This window comes from Conger conger, chromosome 16, assembly GCF_963514075.1.
Source record: "Conger conger chromosome 16, fConCon1.1, whole genome shotgun sequence".
Classification (NCBI taxonomy): domain Eukaryota; kingdom Metazoa; phylum Chordata; class Actinopteri; order Anguilliformes; family Congridae; genus Conger; species Conger conger.
The window spans coordinates 26,540,372-26,561,626 of record NC_083775.1 but is presented as its reverse complement, the minus strand read 5'-3'; the positions used below and the strand labels follow the sequence as shown (position 1 = coordinate 26,561,626).

Sequence of the window (21,255 nt, the reverse complement as noted above, 5' to 3'; positions counted from 1 at the left end):
AATAGAGAAAGACAAAAGAAAATTATGGACAAGGAGAGACGAATAAAAGAGAAAGAGGAAGAGATGAAGAGAGAGGAGGATAAGAGGATGCGAGAAAGAGAAAGGAAATTTCTGGAGAAGGAGAGAAATATGAAAGAAATGGAGGAGAAGAACAGACGAGAGGAGGAGAAGAAAAAAAGAGAAAGGCTGAGGGCAGCACAGGAGAAGAGGAAAATTAAAGAAGAGGAGGAGAGAGACAGGAGAGAGAGAGAGAGAAAAGCCCGTAATAAAAAGAGAAGGAAGGAAAAAGTGGATCAGAATAATCTGGAAGGGGAGAATTCAAAACGAGAGGAGGAAAGAAATGGGAGTGAAAAGGAGGAGATGCAGGATAGAAAAACACAAGAAAAAAAGGAATCAGACTGTGAAGGGGGGGATTCACAAAATATAGAAAGAAGCCATAAAAAGAAAGAAAAAAGATTTAAAAATAAAGGCAAAAAGCGAAAAGTGATTAAATGGAGAAATTGAATTAAAGGGAATGTGTTAATTAGTAATACACACTATTAATCATCAGTTTATATTAAAGAGAAAAAAGGGGAAAAAAATGAAAAATATTGAATTAAAAAACAATTTAAAACAAATAAGTGTAGATTAAGTTGTTTCTATTAATTTAATCACTTATTATAATAATAACTTTTAAAATGAAAAATAGTTTCAGTGATATATTTTAAAGAAAAAAGTAAGAAAAAAATGTGATTAAAAAATGTGTGCATTTTCTCTTCTATTCATTATTTCAGTAAGTTTCCTTCATAGTATTTTTATTTTACTCTGCTATTGTTTTGCATGCCTAAATGGGTTTTTAATTCTAAATAATTATTTAAAAAATGTAATCATTAAATGTATGAATTAAAAATAGTCTCATCAGTGTATATTAAAGGGAAAAAAAAGAAAAAAGAAAAAAATTAAATATTGTTTAAAAAAAAGTCACAAAAAAAATCAGTATACATTGAACTCTTATTTTTCTTTTTTCTTTTCTCCTCTTTTATGATTATTTTGGTAAGTTTTCTTTCTAATATTTTTTTTACTCTGCTACTGTTATGCATTTCTGGATGTTCTTGTTCTTTTAAATTCAATAAAATAAATAAATAAATAAATGTCTCATGTAATGTACACACAATATCCTGTTATTCAGTTATAGTAGTTAAAGTTAAGTCAATATGTTTTCACAGCAATAAGTTAAAGGTACAACAAAAAAAACATTACAAAGCATTTAGCAGACTTTCTGAACAACACAAGTGTTTTGTTGAACCGGTTCTCTTTTGTTTATTTCGAATTTGTGGGATGAATTGAAAGTAAACAAGTTCCCAACTAATATAACCAACAGTAAACGTGAGTATTTTTTTCTTTACCTGAAAAAAATAAAATAAAAAATAAACATTCATTTGGTGCAATTCAGGCGGCACGGATGGCGCAGTGGGTAGCACTGCCGCCTCACAGCAAGGAGGTCCTGGGTTCGAATCCCCGTCGGCCGGGGCCTCTCTGTGCGGAGTTTGCATGTTCTCCCCGTGTCTGCGTGGGTTTCCTCCGGGTACTCCGGTTTCCTCCCACAGTCCAAAGACATGCAGGTTAGGCTGATTGGAGAGTCTAAATTGCCCATAGGTATGAGTGTGTGAGTGAATGGTGTGTGTGCCCTGCGATGGACTGGTGACCTGTCCAGGGTGTATTCCTGCCTTTCGCCCAATGTATGCTGGGATAGGCTCCAGCCCCCCTGCGACCCTGTTCAGGATAAGCGGGTTCAGATAATGGATGGATGGATGGATTTGGTGCAATTCCACACATCTTAGTGTGCAGTGCACATCATACTTGAATCTATAAGCTCAAACACTAATATATACACAAAACTGTACTCTAAACACAGCTCTTTTTTTCTAAAGCTCAAATTCATACTTTAAATATGCAATCTATGAACTCAAAACCATACTCTGGAAACTCAAACTCATACTTTGAATACACAAGCTATAAAATCAAATTCATACTCTACAAACTCAAACTCCTACTCTGCAAACTCAATATATAATCTCAGACTTGTATTCTGCATTTATTTGGCTTTTTGATCACTAAAAGATGCTTTTATCCAAAGGTATGTAAAAGTAGTGCAGGCAGGTACTGAAGGTCGATGGAACAACTAGAGAGAACTGGTTAGATAAGGCAATTGCTATTAATTGTAATCTATCCATAGCCTTGAACAAGTCTAGTTCTAGGTAAGCCTAGGCTTTAAGTCAGTAAAGTTATGGCAAATCATAAACTACCAGTGAGGCATGATTACAAGGTATAGTAAAGAGTTGCAACATCGAGATGAAGATCTACGTGCCACAAAAAATAATTTCCACGCAGGAAAGGGCACCAAAGACACACGCACACACACACACACACACAGAATGGTAAACACAGACAAATGCGAACAACTTAGGTGTTTGTATGAGCAAATATAGCTATGTATATTAAAGCAAGCTGCATAAAAACATGTAAAGTAAGAATGCAAATGTGAATCAATTACAGTGCTAATAAAATCAATAGATTTTAGCATACTTTGTCAAATGGGGTACATGTTGTTAACAGAGCCGCCACGAAGCAACATTCAGCTGCTTCCACTCTGTCCTTCAATGCTCAGGAACACAAAGTCAATCCATGATCCATCCATTATATAACCCGCTTATTCCTGGTCAGGGTTGCATAGGGTGCTGGAGCCTACCAGCATGCATAGGGCAAGAGGTGAAAATGTGCCACGGCCAGTCCGAGAACAACAATGAAATCCCAAATCATGTTCTTAAAAATCGGACAGGACACAAAACTCAAGGTGAAAAACTTGCCAGTGACACAGTTGCGACTCCAGGCCTGTCGCCTCACAACCGGACACAATTCCGGCCAGCTGCGTGGCATCTTCCACACTCTTTCCAGTGGATCAAGACATTAGGCAATGGTTGCCGCAAGATAATCACCGTGATTGTCGCTGATAATAATCCATGGAGGCTTGGATCAAAGGAGTTGGGGGATAATGGTGATTTTCAAGGGCATTTATTCCTGACAAACAGTCAAAATCCTGCCAGTATTCTGTCAACCAAGCATTGACTGGCATCAGCCATGCTTTCATACACGATAGGCCTATGTGTGGTATTGTCAGCTACCACAGCCACGTTCATGCTTGAACCCCACTACCGATTTGAGTGTAGACATCCATGTTTCTCCGAAAAGAATGGTGTCACCAGCTGTTTCTTTTCACACCTCAGACTAACATTACAGCTAAGCTCTCAGAGTGGAGCTGGAGGAAGACCTTTCATGTGCAGCTTAGACTGCAAATTGCAGGTGCCCAATTGACTGGCTGGGGTTGTGAGATGGCACAATGGCCGCTCTACCTTAACGAGAAGATCCAGCTCTGGAAAATCTACATGGAGGAGAAAAGTACTGAAACCTTCAAAGGATTATAACCTAGAAAAGCGCTGATCAAATGCTCTCGAGAGGAAGGATACTTTCAGAAGCTCAGCTTCCAAAGGTGAGTTTAGAATCTCTGCCTTGTGTAAAATAACATTTCCCTGATCTGTGGAAGGCAGATGTTTCACCCCCATTTCAGAGCTTTTCATGCAGTCATTAATGAAGTTTCAGTAACCTCAAAGTAACGGGCAGGAATTTGCAGTTATTTTGGTCATCTACATTTCCTTGTATAGAGCGCCCACCCTAAATAGTCAAATCAATTCAGGTCAAGTCAAGTTAAAGAAATAAAGAAATATTTTCCCTTATCATGCACACTTTGGGTGAAATTCAAAGAAAAAAGATAATTTCCTTCATTTAGCTGGAAGGAAGAAGCATTATCAATGTGCCAATTTGCCGTCACTGCTGAAATCCTTTGCTGTGACCTGATTATTTGGCTTGAGGGACACAACCATGAAAGCAAAAAGGCTCTTACAAGCTCGTGCACTGCGTAATTTTAGGTGAACTCCACCAATTGAAAAAGTATCATACTGTAGTTCTGCTTGACAAATACTGAAAGGGACAGCTAGGAGAGTAGACCAAGTCTGTTTCACCAAACTCCACTCACCACATATGCACTTCCTTATAAGGAAGTCAGGAGAAATTTTTCTGAAGGATTTTGTTTGTCATTTTGTGCCCAAATGTCACATCCATAATGCTGGAATTGCCCTAAGACAGAAATATGAAATTCAAGCAAATGTAGTCTGTGGAAGTTATGGTCTACCACTAGGATATGGGAGGCATGGAGAAAGCAGTAGGCTGAAATGGCACACTGTAAACAGAAATAACAACGGCAACCTAATGATTTCAGCGTTAACTTGCCTATTAGCAAAATTCCTCCACTTCCTCCTAACTTTTCTCTGCTCGCCTTTACCCTTGTTCCATGGGCCAGATCTTTGCAAAATTAATGTTGCCAACAAGCAGGGCTTTGTGCCAATGTCAGCTTAAACCTTTTGCTTGAGGGCACAAGTCACTCATGTCCCCAGCACATCCCAGAGCAACAGAAAGCAGGCTAGTAATGTCAGTGCATTCCAAGCATTGGCTTTGACATTGTGCAAATTTGACAATGCTGAAAGGGCCTTTCCATTTGGACCCTATATTGAAAAGCACATAACCTCCAGGCCTGTAACTGGGTTTTTCTTCCAAATACAAGTGGCAACATCCATTGGTCATGCCTACGATGGCACAATGTGAATGGAAGTCAATATCTTTTTCATTCAGCCTGTTATACAAAGACGAGACAAAAGATGCCACCCTTTGACTAAACCTTTGACTAAAGTAAAACATAGCTATATATACAGTACTGTGCAGGGGTATAGTCTTAGGCACCCTAGACTTTATTATATATGTTTCTTTTTTTTGTTTAGTATAAAAGATTTCCAAATATTCATTTTCCAAAAGATAACATTTTACAGAGACATCTTTGCATTTAATTACAAAAAAATTACATATTACTGTAAACAATTGACTACTTTTTACATAAAAACTTGATCAAGGCTGTCTGAAGCAAGGAGCCAACCAAAGTCTGCAGAAGAACTGTGGCAAGTTCTCCAACATGCTTGGAACAACCCCCCTGCTGATTGTCTTATAGAACTGCAGGACAGCGTTGGCTATCTCAGAAAAATGATGCAGTTTTAACGCCGAAGGGTTAAAGGGAAGAAATGTAATGTCAAATGTATAGGCCTAGTAAGTTTATTTAGGACCTCTCATTGAATTCTTTTTTAAATAATCTTATCTGTACAGAATGTTATACAGGTGCCTAAGACTTCTGTACAGTACTGTATATAGCCTATAGAAATAACATAAAATGTGCAGTTGCACATGAACCAGCATGCAAAATAATCCCTCATTCCCCGACCGCAATGACTGATATTGCCCAACCTTATAACAGAAGATTAATGGAGGATGAGCAAAATAAACAAATGGGGACCGTACTCCGAATCAGCAGAAATGTATGCAGATGGGCTACACAGGCGACTTTCCAAAAGCCCCAAGCCGCCCTCCTGCCTGTCTGGGGGCCATCTGTTGCTTTTAATAAGCTGATGAGTGTGAGAATGGAGAACACAAAGCCAGGGATGGGAGGAATAGTGTGGTACAATCTTACAACTGGAACTAGGCTACTTGTGTTGCGCATGCTAGGATGCAGTGCGTGCAATGCGGTGTGTGACGCATTACAGCGCAAATATAAACAAGACACGCTTCATTCACATGAAAAAGTATAGCCTATATACATAGACATTAGCCTAGTAGATGGTTCATCCATAAACTTGGATACAAGATCAACTGTCAAACAATAATCCAGTTGGTGTTTCTGCAACTGCATTCCCTGCAACTTACAATGGGTAGTTTTGCTTTGCCTGAAATAGTGGAAATCACAAGCACTTAGGCTACAATGTCAACAACCACAATGAGCAAAGAGCCTCAACTCGCTATTCAGTATCTGACTAAGAAAGATGTTGTGAAACAAAAGGAGTAGGACATTTACAGAGAGATTACACAAGACTGTCCACCACCATGAAATCATTCCCCAAGACATATAAACTGTTAATAATGACCAAATTATGCATCACTAGAAATGATAGTTGCCATGAAACATCCAAGCATTGGCTACACATTTTGAAAAGTCAGGATTAACAGGAAATGGCCCAATTAGGAAGGCAAAACAATTTGACAATGGGGATACCACTACATATACACAAAGTAATGCTTTTACAAATTATGTAGGTTTAGTAGGTTTTCTGTAATGTTTTATAAAAATTCTACATCAGTTTGGGAACTCCATTGCTCTGAGTTCCCAGCAGTGAGTTAACTGAACACTGTAATGCTGTACTATAATGTAAGAACATTCTTATCATATTTGTGACCTAACACCTTAAAGCAGGGGTGTCAAACGGGTAGCAAATGAAATTGTACTTCCCTCTAGGGTCTTTCAGTGCACTTAGCCCTGGTTATGGGTATGCACTTTGCTGTACGTCGCTCTGGATAAGAGCGTCTGCCAAATGCCAATAATGTAATGTAAACTGAATTCCCAGGGGGCTGCAGTGTCTGCGGGTTTTTGTGGTTTCCTTTCAATCAGCTGTCAATTAAGGCCTTGAGACGACTTGAATGAACCCAGAACACCCCAAAAACCAGCAAACACTACGGCCCTCCAGGACTGGAGTTTGACACCTGTGCCTTAAAGGGTTAAAAGCACAGCAAGCCCAACTGTAAGTGAGACTTCCCCAACAGCCCCAGTGGCATCGCAGGGCACTGAATGTCTCACAATCCAAACGACACACTTGCTTCAGTGCAGTTGGAGGACTGCAGGCAATTTCAGCGTTGCGAGGGAGACCACATTTGTCATACGCACATGATAGGTTCAGCTGTCTTGTCTGGAAGACCGAGATGGCAGGGGCGCCCATTCCCGCACATTTTATGAAAATATAGTCACAATGTTGGGTACATCCTCTCTGCGCTGAGTGTTTAACGTGTTTCCATGATGAAAAATGCCTATGTCCACTGAAAAGTGTTTTCATTAAACATTCTACTACGGTCCTGTGATGTGAGAAACTCCACACCTACTGACACACCTGCTAAAATAAAATTTGGGTTTCGCAATTGGCACTCCATGATTGGCACTAGCAGAGGAACATAAAATTCAGCAACTACACCACACAGATGTTTACACTGTTTAATCACACGCCACATCCTATGATTTATGTGGGTTATTAGGGAACAATAAAATTAATCAACCCAAAGGAAATGCTTTTTTTTTTTCCCAAAGCATATTCCACTGATAAACTAAGCAATGATAACTCAAAAAATATTCGCAGAGCGATGAGCCCTGAATTTCATAAGCAATAAATTAGACTCCTTAAAATATGCACTGCTTCAAGACAGCAGTTATGATTACAGGGCAGTGAATCAAGTGAATCATTTAATGCAAGATACTGGCTTATTCCTAAAAAATTTGGCTACATTTCTTGTTGCATAATAATACTATACTTGCAGGATAGTAAATATTAGGACCAATAATTTGCAATGATTTCCTTAATGACATGTCATGTGGATAATTTATATTTGTGCTGCAGCTAAAGGCTCACCAAATTGAACAGTGATGTTCAAAATTGCATTTAAATTGAACAGAAAATCGTATCCACTGAGAAAAATACAAACACAAAGGCTTAACCAAAGAGCAAAAACAATAACAAATTGTCAATGTTACAACCAAGTAGTCAAAAAATGTGGGATATTGTAACTGGGATGTCAATTTATCTTCCAATATTTAAAAAAAATGGGATAGCGTTACTGTGCTAACCAATACTAGTTACATCACTACATGAGCAGAATCACTATACGATATGTCCAGTACCAGTGCTATCGATATGCTTGGCCACCACGCTTCAGCTCGAGAAACACCGTGACTGACTGCACAGTCCCCAACATGCTGGTAAGGTTTCCTTGACGTCATCACAGCATCTCAAGTGGACAATTGGAAGTCAGAAAGGAAACAGCAATGTAGCCACAGGATATGAAATGCTTTTCGCACAACAAAGGACAGTAACAAACAACCTATACCCTACCTAATTACGTAATTAACGATGCTTGGTTGTCCAAAATATGCGTTTAGTGCACGTTAACTTTACAGCGGCATTTATCATGAGAAAGCAATAGGAATGTTCTCTGCTCCTGACATCACTCAATCATTATGTCCCTGCTTTGCAAAAATAAGACGTAAACGTTGCAGAAACACAACATGAAGTCACGTGCAAGCAAGAGGGTATTTCACGGGGTTGCCATTGGGCTTGGAATAATCTGGTTCTAGCTAGCTCATTATTATATAATTATTAATGGCATTATTTTGTAAAAACTCACATTATACTTTCCCAGCATTCGTTTCGGTAAAGTGTGAGACTTTTGGACGACCAATGATGAAATGTTTCGAGTTTATATTCAAACGTTGAAAAGCTGTTTTATTGATACTCATGGATGTGATAAATATTCTCACATCCAAATACCCTCTTGCTTGCACGTTATTCGCATTTAATGTTAAACGAATAATGTGTGTTCGTGAAGGTATGATGATTCTATGCATCTTATCATTGCGCAGGTGTCCTTACCTGTAGGTATTCCAGATCTTCAGGGCGAAAATCGCTGCTTGTTTTTTCGAACTGGAGATTGAAGTGAGGGAGACGGTGAAGCAGGTTCACCCACCAGGGAGGCGAGTAGTTGACTACTGCTGCCATCGTCAGATTCCAATAGACAACCCCAACAGAATAATCCAATTCAAATCCAGGAAGATCACAAATCCAAGTATTCCAAACGTATCACTCAATTGGCTACTATGGCTAACTAAATATAGGGACTTTAGTGGCAAGGTAGCAAATAAGTGTTATGGCAAGGTAGCTAGCTAGCTGGCCCAAGATGCATGTCTGGGTAGCCAGCTAGCTAGCTAACATACAAAAGGCAATCACAACAATCAGACGGTGGTCCCCGTTCTCATAGCCTGCACGGTTCGCTCGGTGCCTCCACGGTCTCCAAACTGCACGTTGAACCCTTAGACTGTCTGGCATTCATGCCCCAACAGCAACATTTTGTTAATGAAATTCCAACAACAACCTGCAACACCCCTTGTCTGAATTGGCACACAATACAGAGAAGCCGTTATAGGTTTCTAGCAGGCTACCTCACAACACTGACGGGATGTAACCTACCCAAGACAACTAACTACATAATTCTCAGCTAGCTACCTAGTTAGATTTCTGGAAATATTTCAACAGCACTCGACGAAGAAGCGAGGTCAGTTCCACTCCGTTTCCATTCAAACACTCCACTCCAACAAAATAGCAGGCTCGTTAAAAATCTGCAAAACTAAATAACATCTAAATCTGGCAACCATTCGGTGAATACGGTCGGCGATCTTCCTTTATTAGTAGTATTGTCCAACTATGCTGCAGATGTGCAAACCATTTGGTTGATGCTCTTGCCGTGCCGATTTGATTGTGTCGGTTTATCCAGCCACTCTGGTCCCTCAGACGTACACATGCGATGGGTGCTGCTCGATTTCCCTTTGTTTAGCAATTTTCCAGCGAGCCCAGTATATTTCACAGAGCACGTCCGCTTCTTCGTCTAATTTCACTTCACCAACACTGCATTCTCACGAACGGCCATGGTACAGTTGAAAGAATGAAGCGAACAAGAGGAACACCACTGGCATAGTCTTAAAGCCGGAGCTTGATGAAGTCATAGTTGTCTCCTCTCCACTGAGCCTCTCAAAGGACGCAAAAGGTAATGGTATCCGGAGCGAAGTTGTTGCATGTACTGACCTCTGGTGGCCGATAGTAGGTAGCGCAGACAATTTCACAGCACACCACACCTTTACGGCTATCATCTCCTATTCTCTTCCCCTGCGTGATTCTTTTCGGAAATATAGCATGACTTCCTCTTCTATCCGACAAAATAACAATGATGGGCAATATTCAATAGAATGGATACAAATAATTACGAATAATATGCTGAGCAAACCGTATAGTGTGGTCGTTAGCACAAATCCATCACAGTTAAATATACCACTCCATTTTTCTCATCCCCCGCTAATCGTGGTTCTCAAACTGTGGGTGGAGACTCAATAGTGCTGTGTGGGAGGGGTTGAAGTGGGTCGTGAAATAGTCATGAAAAATACATTGGTGCATATTCTACACTTTCCACTAAAATGTACAACTGTCAAACTAAACACATCACCTGCTTTGCAGTATACATATGCATATTCATTGCATTAACTACAGTCTATGCACATTAGCTTCATTCTATGTGAATTCACTCATAAAAAAAAATAAAAAAAAAAACTAAAACAAAGAACAAACATATTTTATTATCAGGGGTGGGTCACCAGAAATATATTTACTCATTAAGTAAACTATGAGCTCTAGAAACCTCAAGAAAAATATGTGTTGCGTTGAGCATTTTGGCTGCAGCCCATAGCAGTTGGACTGATCCTGCACTCAGGGGACTGCGTGGCCGCGATGCGATTCGCTATTGAAGGGCAGGCCTGAGGGAGGCCGGCAGGAAGATCACAGCAAAGCGGAAGCACAAAGGGATCGACGCAGGCCTCTACAAACAGAACCAGCGCAACAGAGCCTATGGCCAAGGGCATGTTTCTCCAGTATTATCTCCATGTCTCCCCGAGACCCAGCAGGAGAACTATTTTAATGTGTTATACATAATACAATGGATTAAATATTCTCTCAAATATTATTTCATTTCTATTGAATGTCCCTTTAGCACCGTTGCCTCACAGCAATAAGGTCCTTGGTTCGAGTCCTGGCCGGGGCCTTTCTGTGTGTAGTTTGCATCCCTGTGTCAGTGTGGGTTTCCTCCGGGTAGTCTCATTTCCTCCCACAGTCTGAAGACATGCAGGTTAGGTTATTGGTTAGTCTAAATATCCCCATTAGGTATGAGTGTGTGAGTGAGGTGAGTGTGCCCTGTGATATATTTGGAGACCTGTCCAGGGTGTGTTCCTGCTTCTCACCCAAAGCATGGTGGGATATGCTCCAACACCCCTGTAACCCTGACCTGGAATAAGCAGGTATGATAATAGATGGATGGATGGATATTCCTTGTTGTGTAGGTTTCATAGTAGAATATATAGTTATTGAGATTAAGACCAACGACTCAAGTCCCCTACAGGAGACAAAGATGAATTGCTGGGTTTTAGGAGGGTAAGAGGTAAAACTGATCCCTAAACCTGTCGAGCCAGATGACCACTATCTGACACAGTGCATCTGTGGCAAATCCACCAGTCTTTGGTGAAAATATCTATCAGTTCTAGAAGGCCCCGATCCTGAAGGATTTGTAAAAATTAAATGAACTAAATGAACTGCTCCTGAAATAGTCTCATGGAATGTCCTCTACTCTTTAGACAGTAGTAAGCAATTGAATGAGGACATTTACAACACAGAACATACATCACTCTGAGTAAAAATTTCATATTATGGATTCATCATGGTTTTGTTTTTCAGAAAAACATGTGTCACTGCTGAACTTTAAGCTGCAGTAAAGAAATGAATAATCAATAGCATGTCAAGCGTTGAGTACTAAAGACTTCCTGGTCCAGTGACAGCTGATATATCCTGAACTGTCATATCAACTCCTGACCTTACTGGAGGGTCAGCACGTAATTGGCTATAATGGCACCCACAGGGGAAGGGGCTCATTCCTAGGCATTATCCTCGTCTCCTGACCGGGTGGCTGTAGTGCATCTGCTCCTGTTGTGCATGATGTGCACTGGACTGCTCAGCTGAGCTGGTGGACCATGGTGTGAAAAGTGCCCCAGCATGTGTCAGAGGAGTGTGTGTGTGTGTGTGTGTGTGTGTGTCCTCATGAACTGAGGGAGGACATTTCTGGAATTAATACAGGTCTTTAAATTCAATTCAAAGTCATTCACCATTCCAAATTTAAGAACATAAAAACATGGTTTACATTAAAGTAAAAACAGATCAATACATTGTTAAAACTATTTCCATTTTGCCATTTTTGAGTTTCATGCATGAATAGATAGCTTGCATAATCAGTTGTGTGTTGTGGATAGCACTAACTCTGTGATTTGATACTATACAACTGAAATTTGTCTAATGCTATCTAATCATATTTTCTTCTCATTTCCTGGAAAGTTGTCTTTTTTGGGGTTCATTGTTTTGATGCTGAAGATGTCATAAAGACTAACAGGAGTCGTTAGTAACACAAAAGTGTCACAAAATCAAAACCACAGTGATAATTAAAGGAAAAATGATTAATTCAAAACACTGACAAAAGCACATCTCTGTGTGTTATATTTCCATCAGATGAAAAACAGAAATTTAAACAGTAAGGTACCATAATCATTTTAAGTGTAATGTTGGCAAACAATGCTTGTGCCTGACTGTAATGAAGGGGACCCTTACTGAAGTTCTACCTCATATTAAAGAAAATCCATGAGCACAACATTAATTGTCACAACTGTCACAACATTAAAATATATATTCTTAACTTCAGAACTGAGTCAATTTTGTTTCCATGTGTGGTTTTGCAAATGTATTGCAGTCCCCATCAATGTTCAATCAGATCTATTACTGTATATGGTATATGTGTGTAATAGCTTCCCAAATGTTAATCTATTTTGACAGTAGATGATAAATAGCTGCAATTTCTGGAGATATTCAAGTAGGCTGCACAGTTGTGATATGCCAATAATCCCTTTGACTATTAAAAATGTTCTAAAATTGTTGTGTTCCCTGTAGGAACAATTTAATAGAATTTGCAAATGTTTGGCAGCTGTCATTTTGTCATAGCTAAGCAAGAGGACAAACAAGTAATACAAATCATTGGTTTTAACTTTGTTGTTATTTAGTGGTGTTTACAGTTTGAGAAAGAGGCTTGTTTTACCACTTACAGCTTGTTACTGCTTCTGCCTAAAAATGAGATATGTTTTCCCGATCTATGTTTGCATAAATGTGTTATTTCCCTTTTCATGGTAGATATTGGCCTCTTGAGTCACATAATAAGGTTAAAGTACTTTGCAGATAAATTAACATCAAAATTATGGACGTGCCCATAGTATGAAAATGATATAGCCCAAGAAGGGATTAGCTTTAGAAGGTTCCATTTGAATCATCCTTATCCATTTCATCTACTTCAGGCCTCACTTTTATCTTCAATGAATCAACATTTGTTACAATCTCGAGCAAAAACTGTATTTAATGCTGTCAGAAAACATCAATTAAGTATGTCGTAATGTTCAATGGACCACTGGCTACAGTAAGCAATTGTGAGCCTTAAGTTTTTGTTTTGTGTTTTAAAGGCTTCCAGTTGAATGGGAAGCAGGGTGAATTAGTTCCCTAAAATCAACTAGATAAGAACTTTTATTGCAGAGACCACAAATTATTGCAGAGACCACGAACTAACTCACCCTTGCTGATTTTGTGTTAAAGATTGCACAGCGGTTGCACACTGCATCGAAAGAGCTAATCTGCGTCTCAGGGAAGAAAAAAAAAGGGAGAGATGGCTTCCTCTTGTGGAGGGAAATTATTTTCAGAAAGGAAGGAAATAATAGAGCCTTCCCAGGTGAATACATGGCCTGTTTACCTGCACACTGTTTTAGCATTCCACAGCTCAAAACAGCATAGGACTGAATAGACCTGCTCTCTGCAGTGATACCTGTATGAGATGCTGTGTTTTTGTTGCACGTATTTTTAGCCTTGCACTTACGAGGGAACGATAATTCTCTTTGAAAGTACATACAATTTTGAAACAATTGGCCAAAGCTATGCGTAAATGTTTGATATAAAACACCGTAAATGTACACATGAAAAGAGACTAATATTCCTGGCACCATTTCAGTGGAGTGGAATCCTTTGAAAATATGGCTGTCCGCTATAATTACTCCAAGATTAAATTCATATTTTCAGAGAGGTCAATCAACCGATGGTTTCTTTTAGTAATTGGAAAGTTAATGACTTAATGCAACAATCCATACTATGTGTTCAATGATCTAATCATGTGTCTTCTATCGCTGAAATTTGAGTTCTGGGTACTCAGTATTTTAATAATTCTCTATCATTGAACTTTACTGGAGCCTAATTTTTCCAACACATGTTCATAGTGTGTATTTTGTGAAGTAATTTTTCATTTTTAACCAATGTTTCAATTTTTAAAATGTACCCTCAGGATTCTTCCCAAGTGCTTTTATTTCAAAATGGCACTATTCTTCATTAAATTCTTATTTCAGCCATAATAAGGTGAGGGATCTTTGGTGAGGGATTAGTATCGACTTAATGCGAGATAGCCTATCTGCCTTGTCAAACAACTTCTGGAAGTTTTCCTCATTCCTTTGTTCTTGAGAGTAGAGTTCACATACTCTATTGCAGCCTGCATAACTGCAATGGTCTGAGTTATCACCTCAAATGTTAAAAGGAGCCCAAGGACAGTTTTCACATTTTGGAAAAAAACCAATAGCCTCCACTCCAGCGTCTAAACATTCAGAAACTCTCTTCTTCTCTTTCCACTTATTAATGATATATAAAACAGAGGCAAGAAACATGTTTGTTTATTTATATACCGTATTTATTTTTATTTTATCCTGTATGGATGTTTATATACATGTGTATTAGTATACACCACCATTATTATAGCATGACAGAATTGCTTGAACAAGCAGGATTCTATAAATGTCCTCAAACGACTGATGTCAAACTTTCAACATTCGCTGAGTGTGGTACAGTAGTTTGAGCAGCAATACATTTTGATTGGAAGATGAGTAACTCTAATGCTAACCCTTTCAACAATGTACAAGCTGCAGTCCTGATATGTATGATAGATTTTTAACTTGTGAATCCTCATTCAATTAATCAGGATATCGATTACCATGAAATACAGTACCCCCACTCTACTTACTGCAGCTTAGTCACAACAGCTGCTACTAAAGCAAGTGTTCCCACAGCTCCAACTGCAATTCCTGTCAAACCTGCCTTTGCATCTTTCCATTGTTGGTCCCTCCTCTTCCTCGCCTCCTCCTCCCTGATCCGCCTCGTAGCCTCCCGGTAGATCTCATTGGTGTAGTGTTCACCTCCGTTCTCCCTCACCATCCGCTCAATTTTCACCATCAGCTGGGTAACCTGGGCGAAGTTCTCTTTATCGTCATTGTTGAAGACATGATACCTGCCACGGCAGCGAGTGATGAGGTCCTGAAGTTCCTGGGAGCCCATGAGGAACTGGTCGACCGTTTTTTTCCTTATCTGATCGGCGCAGGTGAACAGCACCATCGTGTACCGTGAGGCTTCCTCCCCAAAGTGCGTCTTGATCCACTGCACAGCAGACCTCTCTTCCTGTGTGAATCTGCCCAACCTGATCACCAGCAGAAACACGTGGGGCCCTGGAACAGACAGGTCGATGCACCTCTGTATTTGATTCTTCACTTCCTCTTCTCTCATGGATGTGCTGAAAAGCCCCGGGGTGTCAACCACAGAAACCTGTCTTCCGACAACCTCTGCGTTCTTTCTGGCCGAGGCCATGGTTACGGGTAAAGCGGAATCGTCCTCTAAAAAATGTTCTCTTCCGAGGATGGTGTTTCCCGATGCGCTCTTCCCTGCTCCAGTCTTGCCAACCAGCACAATCCTCATGGGCATCACTGAAGAAATGAAAAACAAGGTAAACATGATAAACAAATATGAATTAATTTTCCATAATACATTTTAAAAAACAATATTATATATCTAATCGGCTCCAGAATTATTGGCATTCTTCATATTTATGTGCAAAAAATACAGTAAATTCACAAATAATTGTTATTGACATAAGCTTTATTTTCCAACATGTGTAAAGTAGTGTACTTTATTAATTACTCAATGGAATACTTTGTATAAACACCCCAGGCAAAGATGACAGCCATGAAACTATAATTTGTGATAAGGTTGGAGAACACATTTGGAGGGATTTTGGGCCTCCATGCAGTATCTTTCAGAATTATTGGTATCCTTGGGCTTGCGCTTATCGACCACCCTCTTCCTACCTCATGTTTCTGATGTTTCTTTCTGTTGTTTTCACTAAACCATTTCTGTGTAGATTCTGATATCTTTTTGGAGTCATTGGGCCTCATGCAAGAACATTTTCGTATTCTTATTATAAATTTATCATACTTTTTTCGTATGATGGACTCGTATGAGGGTGCCACGTCAGATTCAACAAACGCTCTTAACTTTCTACATCTTCACACAACACACACACACACACACACACACACACACACACACACAGAATGAGGGTAAAGGAGGTTGATAGGTCTATATATGTATCTAAGCAAAATCTTAATCTATGTATTCCACCTCCCGGTCACATCTACTGTAGTGTCCTCGTGGAAGTCAGAATAGCAGAGGGAAGACACACCTCTTCAAGCTGCACCTCTCCCCACCCCTCCCTACTTCCCTGTACTCCTTAACTGTTTGGCAGTTGTTATCTTTTCGGTTCTCAATAGTGTGTCATTACTTGTGTTAAAACATGTTCACTAGGATGATATTTTGGCTAGTTTTGTTTGGCTTTGTATATCAGTTGTTTATTGTGCATATGGAAGTGTATATCATTCTATTGTGTTGTTCTGTATAAAAACAGTTTTTAGATATAATATAAATATAATCCATTGTCACATTAATCAAATAGGCCCTAGTCCGTATGCCAATAATTTAATGTAGTGTATTGCTGACTGTATGGCAGGAAGACAGGCAGAGGAAGGAAATAGAAAGGAAAATGTTATGTACGGTCCAGAGAACCCAGACGCAGACCACAGGATAATCCAAAAGCGTAGTTTTAATGTCCAGAAGTCACAAGCCAAGAGATCCAAAACACAGCCAAAAACGAAAAGCAAAAGAATAGTAAAAAAAAAACAAGCGAGAGGTCAAAATCCAGAAAATCACAGGGCGAAGGTACAGAAGGGCAAAAGCAAAGTCGAGGTCAAGGCAAAGGGGTGTCTTTCAAGAATCTCTATAACAAGGCTTACAAACAATCGGCATACTGAGACTGAGGTTTAATACAAGAGGGAAGGTAACAATCTAGGCGGGGCAGAGGAAAAGGTGGGCTAAACAAATGGACAACAGGTGGGGAAACACAATAGGGTAATAACATAATAACGGGAGGGAGACGAAAAAGGCGGACTGGATGCACGAAACAAAACATGTAAAACATACGGCTCCGGATTAGGGAGTAGACATTTGCATAGTTAGAAGACGTAGTGATAGTTAGAGACAGGTGCGAACACTTCGCTGAAACTAAACGAGTAATCAGGGATAGCATAGGGATGCGGAGTTATAGAACAGTGCAGAAATACTAAGAGATAGCGTTAGTGAATTAGTTTCGTGAATATTTCTAAACTACCCAATAAAAGTGATTGTTAGTTAGTTAGTTAGACAGACAGTAAGTGTATTAATCGGATTAGTACTGTACAAAACCTAGATTAGTAGTAGTTAGTAAGAATCGTGCTTTACAACATTTAACTATCAAGAAAAAGCAGGAAGTAAGAATCGAGAGTTTAGAAAAAATGTTGAACCCTGAAAACTACCGTAACCACCCGAATAGTGGGGCACGCAGACAGGGGAGTGGCTAGACTGATAAACATTCAGACGTAGACATAACAGGGGAGGACAATGAGAACTGTAATGGGAAAACATAAACCAGGTACTATGAGAAATGAATAATAAACAAGAATAAACATGAAAACAAACAGAACAAGTACAGAAACATTACAGAAAAGGGAGAAATTAATCTCCAATTCATTTTAAATTAAATTAAAATGTTGGTCAATTAAATGTTATTGTTATAAGAATGACAATTTCTTACTAAAAAAGAAATTGCTCGTGTAGTTCAACCTGTATATTAGTCAACAGTGTAATAGGTTGACAGGAGACCCGCTTATACTTTAACTGCTACAATTAAAAAACAATTATAATTTTCACATTTTCTCAAAAGATAAATATTAAAGAGACCCATGACAATTTAAAAAAAGATCTCATACATCTTTTAGCTGACTTCACCCAGCTGACTTTCAGCTGGTTGGTAATCGTTCAATTGTAATAAAACCATAAAAGTACCGGAAGATTCGTTTTTACAATAGTGTGTACAATAACAAAAGCATTCTAAACATTATCGGTGATAGGCTACTCACTTTTGCCTGCTGCTGCTTCCCCAGCTACTTCAATAGCCTACAACCTATTTCGCCTTTTCTGTTACTCCTCGAAGGAATATGAGGTAAGCTAAAGCTACGCTGGACACTATCCACTGATCTCCTACGCCCTTTCTTGGAAATTCGAAATTTAAGAAAAAACGAAAGTGATACCGTAATACGGTGGCAATACGTGGCGCGAGTATACAGATTGGGGGCGTTAACCGGCCATTAACATACATGGACCTACATTTGAGCGGGGTGAGTGGATAGGGGAGGAAAGGCGCGTGAACAACGGTTCGCCTTCTTTGTTGTTTCTAATTCTGTGTTGAATAAAGGAATATTGCAAGCCTCTTCTTGACAATGTGTTTCTTACATCTTCGCAAAGCATTTGGAAGATACAAAACCGTGGGGAAATTCCACGTTCCTACTTCTAAATTATACAGAAGTCAGTTTTATATTAATTTATTTTGTGTGCATGTGTATGTTCTGTATTGAGTATAAGATACATAAATGACTTGTCAAAGTAACATTTTTGCAAGCCTGCCTAACGCAGGTTTTGTGGCTAATTTTAACCATCATTGTCAAGGATCACCAAAATAACCCCCCATCTTCAGCTTCATTCTAACCGTTTTTCTCATTTTGCGCATATAATTAATCTGTCGTCAATGTGAAGCTTGTGTGATGCGACTGATTTAACACTGAGGAATCATTCGATGTAAATAATTGAAATGACACGGATAGAAATACACCCCTTATGCAACAATGCAACAATAATGCAAAATGTTGTTTCTTTTCAATTATATACAGTACTGTGCAAAAGTTTTAGGCAGGTGTGAAAAAATGCTGTAAAATAAGAATGCTTTCAAAAATAGAAATGTTAATAGTTCATCTTTATCAATTAACAAAATGCATGAACAGAAGAAGTGAATGAACAGAAGAAAAATCTAAATCAAATGAATATTGGACTCCTTGTTCTTCTTTACGCTGAGGGTAGTTCTTAATGACATTGGCTGTGTGTTTGGGGTCGTTGTCCTGCTGCAGAATAAATTTGGGGCCAATCAGATACATCCCTGATGGTATTGTATGATGGATAAATATCTGCCTGTAGTTCTCAGCATTGAGGAGACCATTCATTCTGACCAAATCCCCAACTCCATTTGCAGAAATGCTGCTCCAGACTTGCAAGGAACCTCCACCATGCTTCACTGTTGCCTGCAGACACTCACTTCTCCAGCCCTTCGGTGAACAAATTGCCTTCTGCTACAGCGAAATATTTAAAAATTTGAATGATCAGTCCAGAGAACCTGCTGCCATTTTTCTGCACCCCAGTTCCTGTGTTTTTGTGCATAGTTGAGTCGTTTGGCCTTGTTTCCATGTCGGAGGTATGGCTTTTTGGCCGCAATTCTTCCATGAAGACCATTTTTTACCAGACTTCTCCGCACAGTAGATGGGTGTACCTGGGTCCCCCTGCCAATTCTGAGCTGATGGCCTGCTGGACATCTTCCGATTGCGAAGGGAAGTAAGCATGATGTGTCTTTCATCTGCTGCAAGTTTCCTTGGCCGACCACTGCGTCTACGGTCCTCAACATTGCCCGTTTCTTTGTGCTTCTTCAACAGAACTTGGACAGCACATCTGGAAACCCCTGTCTGCCTTGAAATTTATACCTAGGGGAGATGCAGTATACTGCATTTGCTGATGCAGTATAACTACCTTGTGTCTTGTTGCTGTGCTCAGTCTTACTGTGGTGTATGACTTCTGACATTAAACTGTCAGCAACCGAGTTTGGCTGTTCCTCACCCAGTTTTAACCCTCCTACACAGCTGTTTCTGTTTCAGTTAATGATTGTGTTTCAACCTACATATTAAATTGATGATCATTAGCTCCTGTTTGGTATAATTGGTTAATCACACACCTGCCTACAAAATCCCTGAATTTGTGCAAGTGTACCAATAAGAATTGATGCTGGTTTGAAGGCAAAAGGTGGTCACACCAAATATTGATTTGATTTAGATTTTTCTTCTGTTCACTCACTTTGCATTTTGTTAATTGATACAAATATACATTTATATTTTTGAAAGCATTCTTACTTTACAGCATTTTTTCACACCCGCATAAAACCTTTGCAAAGTACTATATAGGGGGCATATATAACGGCATATTAGCTATACACATTCCTGTAAGTTCATATGCACCTTAGAAACGTACAGACTATGTCTTTTATTTCTTAACCCTGTGCACTGTCCATTATATCATACAGATCTCCGACTAGGGCAATATGACTTAGGGCAAAATAAATAATACAACAAACATATCTTTATGTGTTATGAAAACAAAAATAAATTGGAAAAAATGATGTGATTTTTCTTTTTAATATAATGCTCCGGATTAACATCAATATATAATATATAAAGTATTTTTATTTTACTGTCAAAAATGAATGGAGTCCAAGGGGGAAATTTACTTTTTGAGCGGAATTCATAGATATCAGCAGAGGGCGATGTTATTTCCGGTGCAGGGGCTGAGAACATATCTCACTGGTTCAGAACCGAAAGCTGGCCCCTTGCTCTGTAGTTATGAGTTATTTTATATGAATAACTGGACGTTTTTCACTCAGCGGCTGCTCTTCTGCTATTCATCACTCCTTTGTACTGTTTTTATATAGCTGCTGTACCAGAACATTCTGAGGCTCTGTTGTGAAGCAGTAATATTGCAGGCCTGTGTGCTGAAGACATCTAGCTTGCCTCACCATATAAAGTTGCACATTAACGGGTTAGTAACCTTTAGAAAATGCCTTGGACTGGTTTATGCCGGGCCATCATAGGTAATGATTGTGTGGATATTACTTCTGTGAAATCTAAACAGGCAGACAGCGAAGGTGGAATCACTCTTTGCAGTGGCTTCAAAAGAATCTCCTCTGCATTGTCTCTCCACAAAACCCTGCTACCGTCTGCATGTGCCTTGTGTCAACCTACTGGAGAACCACATACTAGGTAATTCTAAAAAACTGCTGTTACAATGAAAAGAACAAATTAAAAATGGCTGTAAAATCTGTAGATTAATAATTTCTTGGTCTCAACAGCAGTTTGTTTTT

At 39.3% G+C, this 21,255-nt stretch overlaps 2 protein-coding genes across 2 annotated transcripts in view; both read right to left on the bottom strand.

The window, feature by feature from the left end:
- ttyh3a (tweety family member 3a) overlaps positions 1-9,752 on the bottom strand; it is an 84,463-nt gene extending 74,711 nt beyond the window's left edge. Inside the window, exon 1 of the mRNA XM_061224567.1 lies at positions 8,601-9,752. Coding sequence (XP_061080551.1) covers positions 8,601-8,726 — 126 coding nt within the window. The 5' untranslated portion in view covers positions 8,727-9,752. The remainder of the gene's footprint in view (positions 1-8,600) is intronic.
- A 4,803-nt stretch (positions 9,753-14,555) lies between these two features.
- LOC133114768 (GTPase IMAP family member 9-like) lies at positions 14,556-18,302 on the bottom strand. The gene is made up of 2 exons (XM_061224393.1): positions 18,164-18,302; positions 14,556-15,640 (listed from the first exon to the last, which is right to left on the bottom strand). Coding segments are annotated over exons 1-2 (738 nt in total). The 5' UTR covers positions 18,165-18,302; the 3' UTR covers positions 14,556-14,903.
- Positions 18,303-21,255: the final 2,953 nt, after the last annotated feature.